General features: G+C 50.4%; 1 protein-coding gene across 4 annotated transcripts; it reads left to right on the top strand.

The window, feature by feature from the left end:
• The first annotated feature begins 201 nt into the window (after positions 1-201).
• On the top strand, positions 202-12,437 carry CUNH1orf116 (chromosome unknown C1orf116 homolog). Of its 4 annotated transcripts, none has more exons than XM_023758990.1 (5): positions 202-359; positions 5,356-5,541; positions 8,041-8,215; positions 9,451-9,717; positions 9,841-12,437. In XM_023758990.1, the coding sequence occupies exons 2-5, from the start codon at positions 5,437-5,439 to the stop codon at positions 11,160-11,162; spliced, it is 1,869 nt and encodes a 622-aa protein (XP_023614758.1). In that variant the 5' UTR covers positions 202-359; positions 5,356-5,436; the 3' UTR covers positions 11,163-12,437. The 4 variants fall into 4 exon arrangements, with proteins under 4 accessions (XP_023614758.1, XP_023614757.1, XP_006094930.1 ...); XM_023758989.1 differs by having other exon boundaries at positions 9,781-12,437; XM_006094868.3 differs by having other exon boundaries at positions 9,451-12,437.
• Positions 12,438-12,902: the final 465 nt, after the last annotated feature.

Below are 12,902 nucleotides of genomic sequence, written 5' to 3'. Positions count from 1 at the left end.
CCCTCTTCCTTCCAGCCCTCCGTTTTTTTAAAAGGGCTCTTTATTGGCTCTTAATAGGGGAAGGAATGGCAAGAGATGATTGGCTAAGTGAGAGCAGCACCGCCCTGCCCGTTCCCCTCCCACACCTTCCCTGGAGAAACAGCTGGAATGAGAAGGAGGGAGAGAATGCTGGGATTGGCTGAGAGTCAGGCAGGGTGGGGCGAACCAGCACAGATGAAGCATTTACCTGTCCAGGTAAGTCAGGAAGAGGTCAAAAGAAGAAAACAGCGGGAGGCAGGGGAAGCAGGCTCTGTCCGCGTCTCTGCCCTTTGAAATATAAGGGTATTTCTTTCCTCTCTTCAGCCCGCCACCCAGTAAAGGTGAGTTCATCGCTAACCAACTATTGCTTATACTGTAGCAAGGTGTGTGTGTGTGAGGGGGTAGGGGGCTGTGTGGGAACTCAGAGCTAGAGGGTTGTGGGGAGCCCTATACACCCCAGCTAGCGGGCTTTCCTCTCTGTTCCTCAACTCCCAGAGGCCAGTCGGGGATGCAAGAAGGTTGGATTGAAGTGCTTTTGTGGAGACCAGGGCTGGAATGCTTTTTTTTTTCTTTCCACCTGCTTATTCAGGTTGGATAAGCGTACAAGGGGGAGAAATAGGTTTGTTTTGGAAATTTCCATCTCTGAGCAATTCCAATTGACTTGTGACTTTGGACGAGAATCGTTGGAGTAGAGAAGTCAAAATGCAGGAAGGCCCAGGGAATGGGAGTAGTTTTTTCCATTGCATTTCTACTGGAAACTCTCCCATGGCTTTATCAACTCACCCACTATCTTTATTTAAGTAAAGGGTGCAGTGTGTGTGTGTGTGTGTGTGTGTGTGTGTGTGTGTGTGTAATACTGGCAATGTGTAAGGCATGAGCTCCGCTGGGTTGTTTGTGAGGGGAGGCGAGGTTTGGTTACATTGGAAAAACTCCAGCTCAGGCTACCAGCTCATCTCTGGAAACCTCGTGGACAAGCCAGTCGCAGAGTCCCCTTTATTTGGGTTCAACTCAATTAATTTTCTGACTTTACCTGTGAATAGACGTGGAGACTGGCAAACAGAAAGCTACTTGGCTGTGCTGGGGCCTCACCCACATTTTTATGACTCTCGCGGTAGCATGCTGACTCTGGTAGGAGTGGGGCTCAGGTCACAGGAGTGTGATCGTGTCCACAGAGAGAACCAGGCCCGGGTGTTCTTTCCTTCAGGGTTCCCAGTTAGCAGCTTGTTTGACAGGTTTACTTGCACAAGGAAGTTGGATGCAGAAGTCAAGTCAGAATAGTAAGTCAGTTCTCCATTATCCACCTCTGAGTGGGGGGGTACACTCTGGCCTGTAACTTTGCCCTATGCCGCCTTTCTCCTGCTGCAGGGAAGAGGGAAGCAGGAAGACCCAGGGTCTGAGACACAAGCTGAGTGAATGTACAGATATACAGGGGTGGGCAAGAGTAGGTGAACAGTTGTGACTACGGGAAACAGAGTTTATTCTTGTTTTTGCCAATGAACAACTGTAAACCTACTTTTGCCAACCCTTGTATTGGATGTCTAACAAAGCTCTTTTGTGCAGAGAATATGTATACCAACCCCTTCCCTCAGACCCAGGGGTGGAAAGGGGGATTAGAGTGTTGCCGTGACGCACGCAGAAACTTGCCCACATGTTCGGAGAGGATGCACACCCAGTGCAATGGAAGTCGTCCTGGTGGTTTCCTTGGGATCTTCTCCAACCTGGGGTGCATTTCTGGGTAGAAAAGCAGAGACACCTGGTCTGAAGGAAGTAGGCGACCTCCTTGACTCCTGGGGAGGGAGACAGAGCCCTGGGAGGATGTGGGGGTGGCTCATGGGAGGAGTCTATTTAGAAGGTACCGAGAAAACTGAAATGGGGCTGAAGCCTTCTGCCCACCCCACCCTCTGCAGATGCCAGAATTCCACACGCTATTTATTTACTCTCCTCCGAGGCTTGGCTGGCTTTAGTGGAGTGGTTAATATTTAATGTGCCTGTGCATGGCCAGCCCTAACTATACACATTTCTTAACCCATTCCCTCCTCCCCTCAAGTCCTCCAGAGGTCAAGGGTTCAAAGATACCAAACTCTCACCTGAGTGCTTGTTGTACTCGGGCTTTTTATCAGGTTGAAATATCTCAGGTTTCAATGAGTGCCCTGAAATAGCCCCCAAGTTTCAAGGTTGTAAAGTTGGTGGAAGGAAATGCAGCAGCATCCAGATCAGGCCAAACTGGTGAGGGGGGGGGGAGGGGAAGTGGGAGTGGGGAGAGAAGACCTTTTCACGGGTCAGACGCTGCGTCAGAAAGCAAGGTGTGGAGAGGAGGTTGGAGCACTTCAGGACTCACTGAACTTTGGTTTCAGGTTGGGATTTGTCTCTGCAGTGGTTATGTAGCGTCTGATGATACGATCTTCAGTGGCACTTGGTGTAATGTCTTTAGTACATAGATAGCTGTTGTTGGGGCCAAACCTGGCCTTGGAGCATGAAGCTGGAGTAGGTGATGTACAGGGTTCAAGGTGTGAGTTAGAAGAGTGACTGTAGGGCTTCTGTGCTCAGCCAGGGGTGGCCAATGACCTCCTTTAGGTGCATGGCCCTCTCGCATCTGGACAGTCTGAGATGCCCTCTGGAAGGGCAGGGGCCACCGGCTGTCCTGGATGTAGTTAGAGGTCATTCCTTGCTTCCCTTAGGGAGGGGAAGTGGGCCACATCCTGCCTAAGTTATCAGGCTATTTTGAATATCTCATTAGCATATTTAAAGTACTTTGTAAGCTATATATTTTTTTGAAGTAGTGCTATTCAGATTGTTTTCATCTCTTCCAGCTGCTTCAGGCCACCCTGGTTCTGAAGTGAGAGTGTGACAGGCACCTAGGAGGAAGGACAGGCTAGGAAACCACTATAAACACTGAAGGGTGCTTGGAAGAACCCGGGTAGTCATTTTCTCTGAAAGGAAGAGGGAGCACCCTCTCACCCATTCACGGAGAATATTATATTCATCACAGTGAGCCACTTTGACTATTTACTGCCCCGATCTTTCAGAGAAATGGAGGCAAAAACTAGACCCATGGTTCCCCACTCACTTCTCAGAAACAGTGCATGCTCCATGCCTGTTAGTTTAACTGAAAGCATTGACCAGATTCCATTGCACTTAGAGTACAGGGTAGAAGCAAAAAGAATATACAAGAGGTCTTCCATAGTTCAACTCAATAGACACTGAAATGGATGTCAAATTCATTCACCCAGCATTCCTTGAGCGCCTTCTGTGTGCCTCGTCTTATGAGAGATGGTTCCCCTTTTCTGTAATGGCATCAATCTCATAGAATGTCAAGAATGAGTTAGTACTATCTGATCCTAGACCAGGGGTGGGCAAACTTTTTGACTCGAGGGCCACAATGGGTTCTTAAACTGGACCGGAGGGCTGGAACAAAAGCATGGATGGAGTGTTTGTGTGAACTAATATAAATTCAAAGTAAACATCATTACATAAAAGGGTACGGTCTTTTTTTTTTTTTAGTTTTATTCATTTCAAACGGGCCGGATCCGGCCCGTGGGCCATAGTTTGCCCACGGCTGTCCTAGACAGTCATCAATGGAGTAGATGTAGGAGGTGACTGGACTTCATTCACATGACTTCTCATGTTTCTGTGTCTTTGGGGTTCTAGATATTGGGCAACTAACCTCATGAAGGAACTCTAAGAACTGCCTTACCCAATGATGACTTATCATTGGGCATCTTTGGCATTTCTGTTCCTTCTTGTTCCCTCTCTATCTCCTGAGAGGCGCTGGGCCACCATAAACTACCTGTGTCATTAGGGATCTTCCCTCTTCATTCCCCATTGTCCTGCTCCTCCCTCCCTGCTCCACCTGAGGGCTTTCTCCCGAGCAGGAGGGGAGCTCTCTGAGGCCTTGTGCTTGTCAGCGCTGTGGAGCTGGCAGGCTGACACACCCAGCACAGCCCAAACCTGACTTAGGCATTGGGAGCAATTATTGGTGAAGGAACAGCAAGCCCTGAAATCCAAACCCCAAGTCCCGAGATCTCAAATAGAACACATTTTTTTCTAGGACATTTTACCTAGTATTGGAAGGGTAGGAAAGATGGTACAAGACAAAGTATGGTGTCATGGGGGAAATATGGATTCAGAATCAGACTCTATTCTATATTTTGTATTCTACCTCTCCCTCAACTTTCTGTTTAGTCTGTCTTTTAATCTTTATATATTTTTTTAGAATTTCATTTTCACAGTCACCCTGGCCTTCCCAGTTCTGCTGGAGTGTTTCCCACACACAGGCATGTGAAAATCCTTGTGATTTTCAGAAGGTGGATGGCCTTCTTTTGCTATTACTATTGGCACAATGAACTTGAAATGTTTTTCCCTAGGAGTTGGAGTTGGGAGGAAGCTATATAGGACATTTTTCTTGTTTATTTGACACGGGTTAGGAAACCTACTTGGAATAACTTCAACAATAGAGGGGGTGATGCACAAAAGGAAAATTGGGTTTGTGCCAACCACTGGAGGTGCTATGATGTGTGTCCAAGGCTAGGGAGACAGTGGTGGCTTGCTGGTGGCTGCTGTGATGATGGTGCTGTTGACTATAATAGCAGCTAACAATCGGGCCGTGCACTGTGCAAGTGTTTTACATGGACTATTTTGTTGTATCTTTAAGACAACCCTATGACGTAGGTACTATTAAGGCCCTGTTCTTTCTTTCAAGCCTATAGTCTCCCATTTAAACCTGAACCCGTCTTTTCTCAACTCTTGTTTCCCTTCCTTCAATTTACTTTGATCCCAAGTGGATTTTGTCTTTTTCTTATTATAAGAACAGTAGTAGTTAATTATTCATTGCTTAATATTGACTACCAGCTAAATGATGCTAACTGTTCTCATTTAATCCTTACATTAACCCTGTTCAATGAGGAAAAAAAAAACTGAGTCATTTGCTTCAAGTCACATAACTGTAAATGGCTAACCTGTGATTTAAACCCAGATCCAACGACCTCCAGAATCCAAGCTTTTAACCCCTATAATATTTACTGTTTATAGTAATGAGGGTGGAGGGTAAGCCCCCTAGTTCAGAGAGAAAGGTGACTAAAGGAGATGATGGAATTTCCTTTCTGACTAAATGCTCCTCCACCACCTCAGTCCGTCCTTCTGCATGTATGTGAGCCAGCTTGTGTGTCCTTCCCTGCAGGCTGGGGGGGGGGGGGTTGGGTTTGGGTAATGGCTGTCCACGGCCCCTTCCAACACTTTGCTTGCTTGATGTCCCTGCTGCCATGCTGCTCCAGGGCCTGGGCAGAGCCTTGCCCGAGCCCAGGCTTGGCTCACACATGGCTTTGATTCTTTTCTTTTCAGGCCCAGCTTGGGACATTCTTCGCTTCTCTCCGCTTCCCCTCTGGGAGCCCCTTTCGCCGTCCCTGCACCTTGCTTCTGGCAATGCCCGAGAGGGAGCTGTGGCCAGAGGGGCCTGGCTCGGAACCCGTGACCCGCATCGGCAGCTGGGACAGCATGACGAGCACCACCTCCACCCGCTCCGGATCTGTACGTACTCTCTGTCCTGCAACCTGGCCCGCTCTCTGCACACCTGCCCTGCCCCGCCCCGCCCTGCCCACCACCGACCTGGCTCACTGCTCCTTCTCTTTCATCTTCCTTGTCAGGGAGTGAATCATCCGAGTTGATGCTTTCTGCCTCTGAGTCACCCATGGTTCTATAGGGTGGGACAACCCCAGAGCGCAGGTGGACAAGTGAGACTTTTTCTAGTTTTCATTAGGTTGGGGGTCTGAGTGGAGATGAGGGAGCAGGCCGGTGAGCTGAGGTCGTGGTGGAAACTAGGATACAGACGCTTGTAGCACGTGGGTTCCTGAGGTTGGTTCTCTGCAATTAGCAGCTTTATTTCAGACTTTAAAAAGATCAAAGAGACCAGAGTAATTAAGTGCCTGGGTTCTGGAGCCGAACAGATCTGGGTTCCTTAGTATGAGCTGTATGACCTTGGGCAAATGACTTCATTTCTCGAAGCTTCAGTCTCCTTAGTTTTACAATGGGGATAATATTAAAACTGGATTCATAGCGTTCTTGCAGGGAGGTGAATGAAATGTATATATAGCACTTAGCACATTTCTCTATGTAGAAAAGAATTAATCTATGTATGAGCAGAGATTGAGACCCTTCCGAAGTCACTATATTTCATGATTTGTGAATGGCACATAATAAATTGTAATTTTTCTGGGCATGAATTTAAATCTTAATTGTTGTATGGCTCGTGTGAAAGAGTAAACCTGCCCTATGTGAAATGTAAGCTTGCCTTTCCTGTGGAAATTCATCACATACATAATAACACCTGAGAATTTATAGTTATTTATAGTTTATGGCTTTAGAGGTATTTGAAAATGTAAGGATTATAAGGGTGTCGACTGTACATCAAGGATGTTTAATATAGTCAGTGAGCCCTGGTCGGTGTGGCTAAGTTGGTTGGGGCTTCATCCTGTACAACAAAAGGTGGCAGGTTCTATTCCTGGTCAGGGCACATACCTAGGTTGTGGTTCGATCCCTGGTCGGGGCACATATGGAAGGCAATCTGGCGATATTTCTCTCTCTCTCTCCCTCTCTTTCTCTCTCTCTCTTAAACTGGTGAAAACATATCCTCAGGTGAGGATATATAGCCAATGAGTTTTGATATGTAAAAATGGAGCATAGTTACATACCACTGGACGTAGAGTATGACTGGGATGTAAGGTTTTCAAAAAGAAACATCCACAAAGGGTAAACCCAGAGCTGGCTTATCTTTGTCTGGAGTTGGCTTCAGGTCTTCTAAGGGCTATGTTTAGGGCTCCCTTTGAAATGTAAGTGCCATCTGTCAGTTGTCACTCAGTCAGCTGACAGATGGCACTTTAAGGAGTCTGGGACTGGAAGGGTTATTCCAACAGCTCTCTTCCCTCCTCCCAGGATGTTTTTAAGGCTATCCCAAAATCTTTCCTGGCCATCTGAGTGGGCCTAGAGAATATATCACTCTAAAGCATCTCAAATATTAGGAAGAGGGACAAAGATACCAGGAACAGACTTGGGCCAAATTTCATATATTCCTATTTGCCCTTTTAGTTTTCCCTTCAACCTCTTGTTTGGAGAGTGACTGTTCCATGGGTCTTCCTGGCCTGTAAAACACTGGTCAGTAACCATCGGAAATGACCATAGCATTTTTTCCTAGATATTCCTATGGGATTTCTTCTAATTCAAATCAGTTACTTAATATCTACCTAATATTTAATACCAAATAGCTTTCTCCCCCCTCCCCCTGTACTCATCCAATTTCTTCACCCTCCCCCCTTAAGTTACTATTTGCTTAAGAAATGCACACTCATTTGAATGTTAGCAGAGCCAAATACTATCAAGAAGGTAAATACACATGGGAAAAAAATCCTGTATGGAATGCATTTCAGAGTCAAGTATAAATTATTTAGTAGATGTATCTGTGGCTAGTCATACCACTGTTCCCATTGGCCTGGCAGCCAGCAGTTGGCCGATTTTCCTGTTTGTCCTCATCCTGTCCTTGACATGCCAGGTCAAGTATGCAGAAGTACTTAGAAATGTTGAAAGCAATACCTTTCAAGTTGAAGGTCAAATCTTTATGTTGCTCGTATAACTTAGAGCTAAATCGGAGACACGCAAAGTGAAATATTGGACATATTTGAGCAAAGAAACAACAAAGAATTGCAGAGAAATCGGAATGAGAACCTGGGACTGCTTCTGATCTGTGCTCCCAAGCATGTCACCCAGGACTGAGCCAAAGAAAGGCCTCTTGCCATTTGCCTGCCCAGCCACCTGACCCGGGTGCTGGTGGGACAGCAGCCCGCCAGGCTCTGCCCTCCCTGGTGCCTACAGTTTCAGGAAGCAACTCCAGCAGGTTTGCAGAGTAGCACCGTGGAAAGGTTTCCAGCTCTTCAGCATTCCTTCCCCAACACAGGGTGGTTCTCAGGCCCCGCCAGTTTCTGCCGAGCTTTCTCTCATAGCTGCCTTCTCCTCTCCTTCCTCCTGTCCTCACTCCAGACTGACAGCTACGACTTCCTGTCCGCTGAAGAGAAGGAGTGTTTGCTCTTCCTGGAGGAGACCATTGGCTCACTGGACACCGAGGCTGACAGCGGACTGTCCACTGAGGAGTCTGAGCAAGACACAACTCCCCAAAGTCCCCGAGCACTGCCTCTACTCCAGCCTGCTCCCCAGGGTAAGAGAGACTGTCTGGGCACCTTTGGCGAAGCGCAGGAAATCTGAACGTCCTTCTACTTTGATGGCTCTTGGCTTTAAGGGTCACAGGCAGCAGAAGGAGTGACCACACTCCCCTCCACTCTCCTGGCCAGAATAAAGCTTTGACCCTGGAGGGAAGGAGGGTGTGCTGACCAGTCAGCTTCCTATGCTTTTCTACATGTGTCAGAGGCCTGGGAGGAAGAGGGTTTGACCAGCTGCCACCCACTCATGGAGGAATTCTAAACAGATAGAACCACAGAGGTGAGGGAGGGGTGGGTGGTTGGCTCTGTAGAGTCTGAGTCAGTGTGGGGAGCTAATCAGGATGACCCAGAGGCTGAGGCTGCAGGAGATAAGAAGAGGGAGGGGCCCCCTTAGCCTGAGTGGGTGGCACCTTAAGGCCCTGGGGAGAGTGTGTGCAGAGCCAGTGGTGCTGAGGCTCAGTAGAAGGGGGACAGGATGGCATGTGAGTGTGGCCGTGAGTGTGGGGCCATATGTCCCAGGGTAGGTGGGCACTTTCCTCCTGAGGAGAGTCCCGCTGGAATCAAGGCTGCAATCATCCATTCATTCATTTAGCAACTATTTATTGATCATGTGTTAGAACGTCCCTGAAGCTCGAGCAGTACATGGGAACACGGGGCTTCACTGCCACCTCAGACTCACTCCCTGGCCCAGTGGGCCCGGTGCACCTGACTAGCTCACTGGAAGGAAAGAGCCCAGGTCACTCTCTGGTGTGGGGACAGCTTTGGCCATTACCCAGAATCATCCGGGTACTTACCAGTATGGGAAGTGAAGGAAGAAGGTGGACCCCAACAAGGCAAATCACCTGTTCATGCTGCTCGAGTTCAATGTTTCCATTGGATCACTTACCGGGGAGCCCCAAGATACCTAGGGGACAGTCCTGGGTCTCTCCCACCCCTGGTGCTTCTGTAGACGGTTAGAAAGAGCCTGCGTTCAGGACAGGGAGCCATCGGGGGCTGCCCTTTCCCCAGTTGTTGTGAAAAATTAATCCCTGATGGAAGGGAATCTGCTAGTATCGATCTGCTCATCTAAATGATATCCAGGCAAGAGTGCTGCCCCTTTAAGAGCAAAGAACCAATAAAAACAAAACCCATCCATGCAAATTAGAGACCAGAGTTCAGGGAATATTTGCTTTTCCCTTGGCAGCAGGGTTCTCACCTCTGTCCTCTCTTTCCCTGTTCTCCCGGCCCCTCACAGGACATCCAGAGGAGACGGTTGCTCAGCAAAGACCAGAGCCAAGGAGAGCAACCCAGTCCAGCTTCCCCCCTCTGCCTGAACCCCAAGGCCTGGGCTTCAGATCCGGCTCCTACAGCCTCCCCCGCAATATCCACATCAGTAGGAACCAGAACCTCAGGAAAAGCACCCCCCAGACGAACAGCCACCTGCCAGGGGAACCCAACAGGGTCATCCCAGACCCCAAGGAAGAGCAGCTCAGCCAGAGCAGGGAGCCCAGCCAGGCTCCAGGTCCAGAGGGTCATCCCCAGACCCCAAGGAAGAGCAGAGCAAGGAGCCCAGCCAGGCCTCCAGTCCAGAGGGTCATCCCAGACCCCAAGGAAGAGCAGAGCAGGGAGCCCGCCCAGGCTCCAGTCCAGAGGGTCATCCCAGACCCCAAGGAAGAGCAGCTCAGCCAGAGCAGGGAGCCCAGCCAGGCTCCGGCCGGGCTCCAGGAGGCCGCCCTTGATTTGGACATAGCGCTCATCCCCCCACCAGAGGCTTTCCGGGACGCCCAGCCCGAGCAGCGTGGGGAAGACAGCCTGCCTACAGGGCCAGGGGAGAGGACCCCCGCGCCCCAGCTCCTCACGTCACTCAGCCCCCAGAAGAGAAAGGAGACTTCTTCAGAGGCCATGTCCCAAAAAGCCAATGAGAAAGGCTCGACGGGGGCACCAGGACAGCCTCGGCCTCTTCCTGCCATGTCGTCTCAGAACGCCAGAGCTGCAGATGCTTCCGTCCCACCAGGGCGGGATCCAAATGCCCATGTGGCTCCCCTCACAGGGCCTAAGCCCCGGAAGCTGCCCCCTAATATTGTTCTCAAGAGCAGCCGAAGCAGTTTCCACAGCGACCCCCAGCCCTGGCTGTCCCGCCACCCTGAAGCTGCCCCCGGCGATTCCGGCCTGGTCTCCTCTTCACTGCAGGAGCAGAGGAAAGCGCGCAAGGAGGCTCTGGAGAAGCTGGGGCTGCCCCTGGACCAAGAGAAGCCCAGCCCCCATTTAACTAAGCCCCCCAGCTCCATCAGACTCAAGGGGACTGGCGCTCAGGCCCCTGCCCCAGCCCCAGCTCCTGCTCTGGCTCAGCCTGCACCTCAGGTCTCAGCAGGGAAGGCATTGGCTCCTGCTCCAACCCGGGGACCTTCTCCAATGAAAGCCCTGGCTCCAGCTCTAGCTCAGGGGTCTACTCCAGGCAAGGTTTTCATTCCTGCCCAGGAACCCACTCCAGGGAAGGTTCCAGCTGCCAAGTCTATGCCAATCCCCATCCCTAGGGCCCCAGGGGTAAGTAATCCCCTGACGCTGCAGGAGAGCAGCATCCCTGGGCTGAGGCAGATGAACTTCAAGTCCAACACTCTGGAGCGGTCAGGGGTGGGGCTGGGCAGCTACCTCTCAGCTGAGAAAGACCCCAGCTCCAAGGCCAGCAGCTCTCTGGGAAAAGACTCCTTCTTGAACAAACTCTCACCCAATGTCTTGCGTAATTCCCGGCCCCGCCCCGCCTCCTTGGGCACTGGGAAGGACTTTGCAGGGATTCAGGTGAGCATGCTGGCTGACCACGAGCAGAGCTCCAAGCGCCTGTCTTACCAAGGACAGAGCCGAGACAAGCTGCCTCGACCCACTTGTGTCAGTGTCAAGATTTCCCCCAAAGGCATCCCTGATGAGCACAGAAGGGAGGCTCTGAAGAAGCTGGGACTGTGGAAGGAGTAAAGTAGGCCCCGGCCACCAGCACTGCCCGCACAACCTCGTCCCTGCCTCCTGTCATACAAGACGACACTCAGGGCTCCACCTAGGAGCCTTGTCCACCTCACTGCTCAGGGGCTGGGCAGGGTTAGGCTTCTTTCCAATGCTCTGCTCTCCAAAGTGAAGAGGAGGGAGAGATTGGAGTCCAAGCCTACGCTCAGATGCAGGGTGGTTGTGCCAATGAGTACCTGATGATCATCCTGAATATGATTCCCACAGAGAGAGAGAGAGAGAGAGAGAGAGAGAGAGAGAGAGAGTGTGTGTGTGTGTGTGTGTGTGTTAGGCTGTACATATCACTGAAACTATTTATAAGACACAAGGAGTCATTGAGAATTCTGCTCATGTTGGAGATTTTTGTACATTGGGTAGAGTTCGGCCCAACCAGAACTGAGTGGAGAGGGGTGGCCAAGCCTGATTTAAAAAAAGTCAAAGGGGACCATGGATGTGCCAGTGCCACACATGCAGCGTCGCCTGAAATGCGGGTCTTCCAGAATTCCTGCGATAGATGGAGACGGGCTCGTACTTCGCTCGATCCCTCTCTCCGTTCCGGCCTGCTGGACAGGAGCCAAGAGGAGTTGGCCTGTCATCTCTTCACCTGCTACCTTCTCACCGTCCCCCGTCCCAAGGATAGGACACGTTCCTGCAACTAAAATCTCTTGGTTGATTGAGAGTAGCAGAGCTCTTGTTGGTCTGAGAAGGCAGGTTAAGTGGCCAAAGCGCACACCTCCGCTGGGGAGGGTCCTTGGCTGTGGACTTGATAAATTCACTAAAAAATTGTGCGGTGGTCCCTGATTCTGTGATTTCTGCTCCTATCTCAGTCTGCTCATGACTGACCCCAGGCTGGGCCAACACTGAGATGGGAACCCGAGACCAGAGGCTCCGGTACTTACAGTAGAACTGTCTCAGGCCTTGCCCACGCTATTGCAAGTAGTTTCTACCTTCCTCAGTACCTACGGAAAATCAACACAACACATTCTCTGCCAGTTATGCATAGACTATCGGAGCTGGGAGGGGCCTTAGAGCTGCTCAAACCCAACCCTGTTGGAGAAGGGAAGTGACCATCCACAGTCAATGCCACTTAATAGCCGAGCCGGGGCCAGAGCTGGGCTCCTGCTCCCAGTCCAGGCTGCATGCTGCCTCCCCTCACGCAGTACTTGTAGGCATCCACACAGCACCCCACGGGACCTTCACATCCTAAGGTGTCTTCTGAAATATCAGAGATTAAATGCTGTTCGTGTCATATTTAGTGTTGTGGCTTTTTATTTCATCTTTGGGAAGCAACCGTAGAGTAAGTCATGATTAACCCCAAATTTCCTGACCAAGTTATGCAATTTGAGAAAATGCCAAAAGAAGGTAATCTGAGTGGGTGGTGTGAGCTTGTGAATACAGGCTTGGGGATCAGACGTGGCGAGACAAGACTCCTACTTCCCCTTAGGAAATAAATGGGACCCGTGGCTGTGACCTGGTTGGAGTCCAGGATCCCCAGATGTGAGGGGCAGATCCAGGAAGGAAGCTCTTATTGGGAAGGTGCCCTTTAGGTTGGCTGAGCATTTTGGGGCTGCATCCTTAGGGGCCCAGCACTGTCAAAGCTCAGCATTTCTGAACATGATGAGAAGGTTAAGGTAAGGACAAGTGGCCCGCTCCACCCTGTTGTGGTATGTGGGGTGTGGGTGTGATGGTTTCTGTGTACTCTCTCACACACACACC

The sequence above is a fragment of the Myotis lucifugus genome, unplaced genomic scaffold (assembly GCF_000147115.1).
Source record: "Myotis lucifugus unplaced genomic scaffold, Myoluc2.0 scaffold_145, whole genome shotgun sequence".
Lineage (NCBI taxonomy): Eukaryota > Metazoa > Chordata > Mammalia > Chiroptera > Vespertilionidae > Myotis > Myotis lucifugus.
This window is presented reverse-complemented; position numbering and strand designations above follow the sequence as displayed.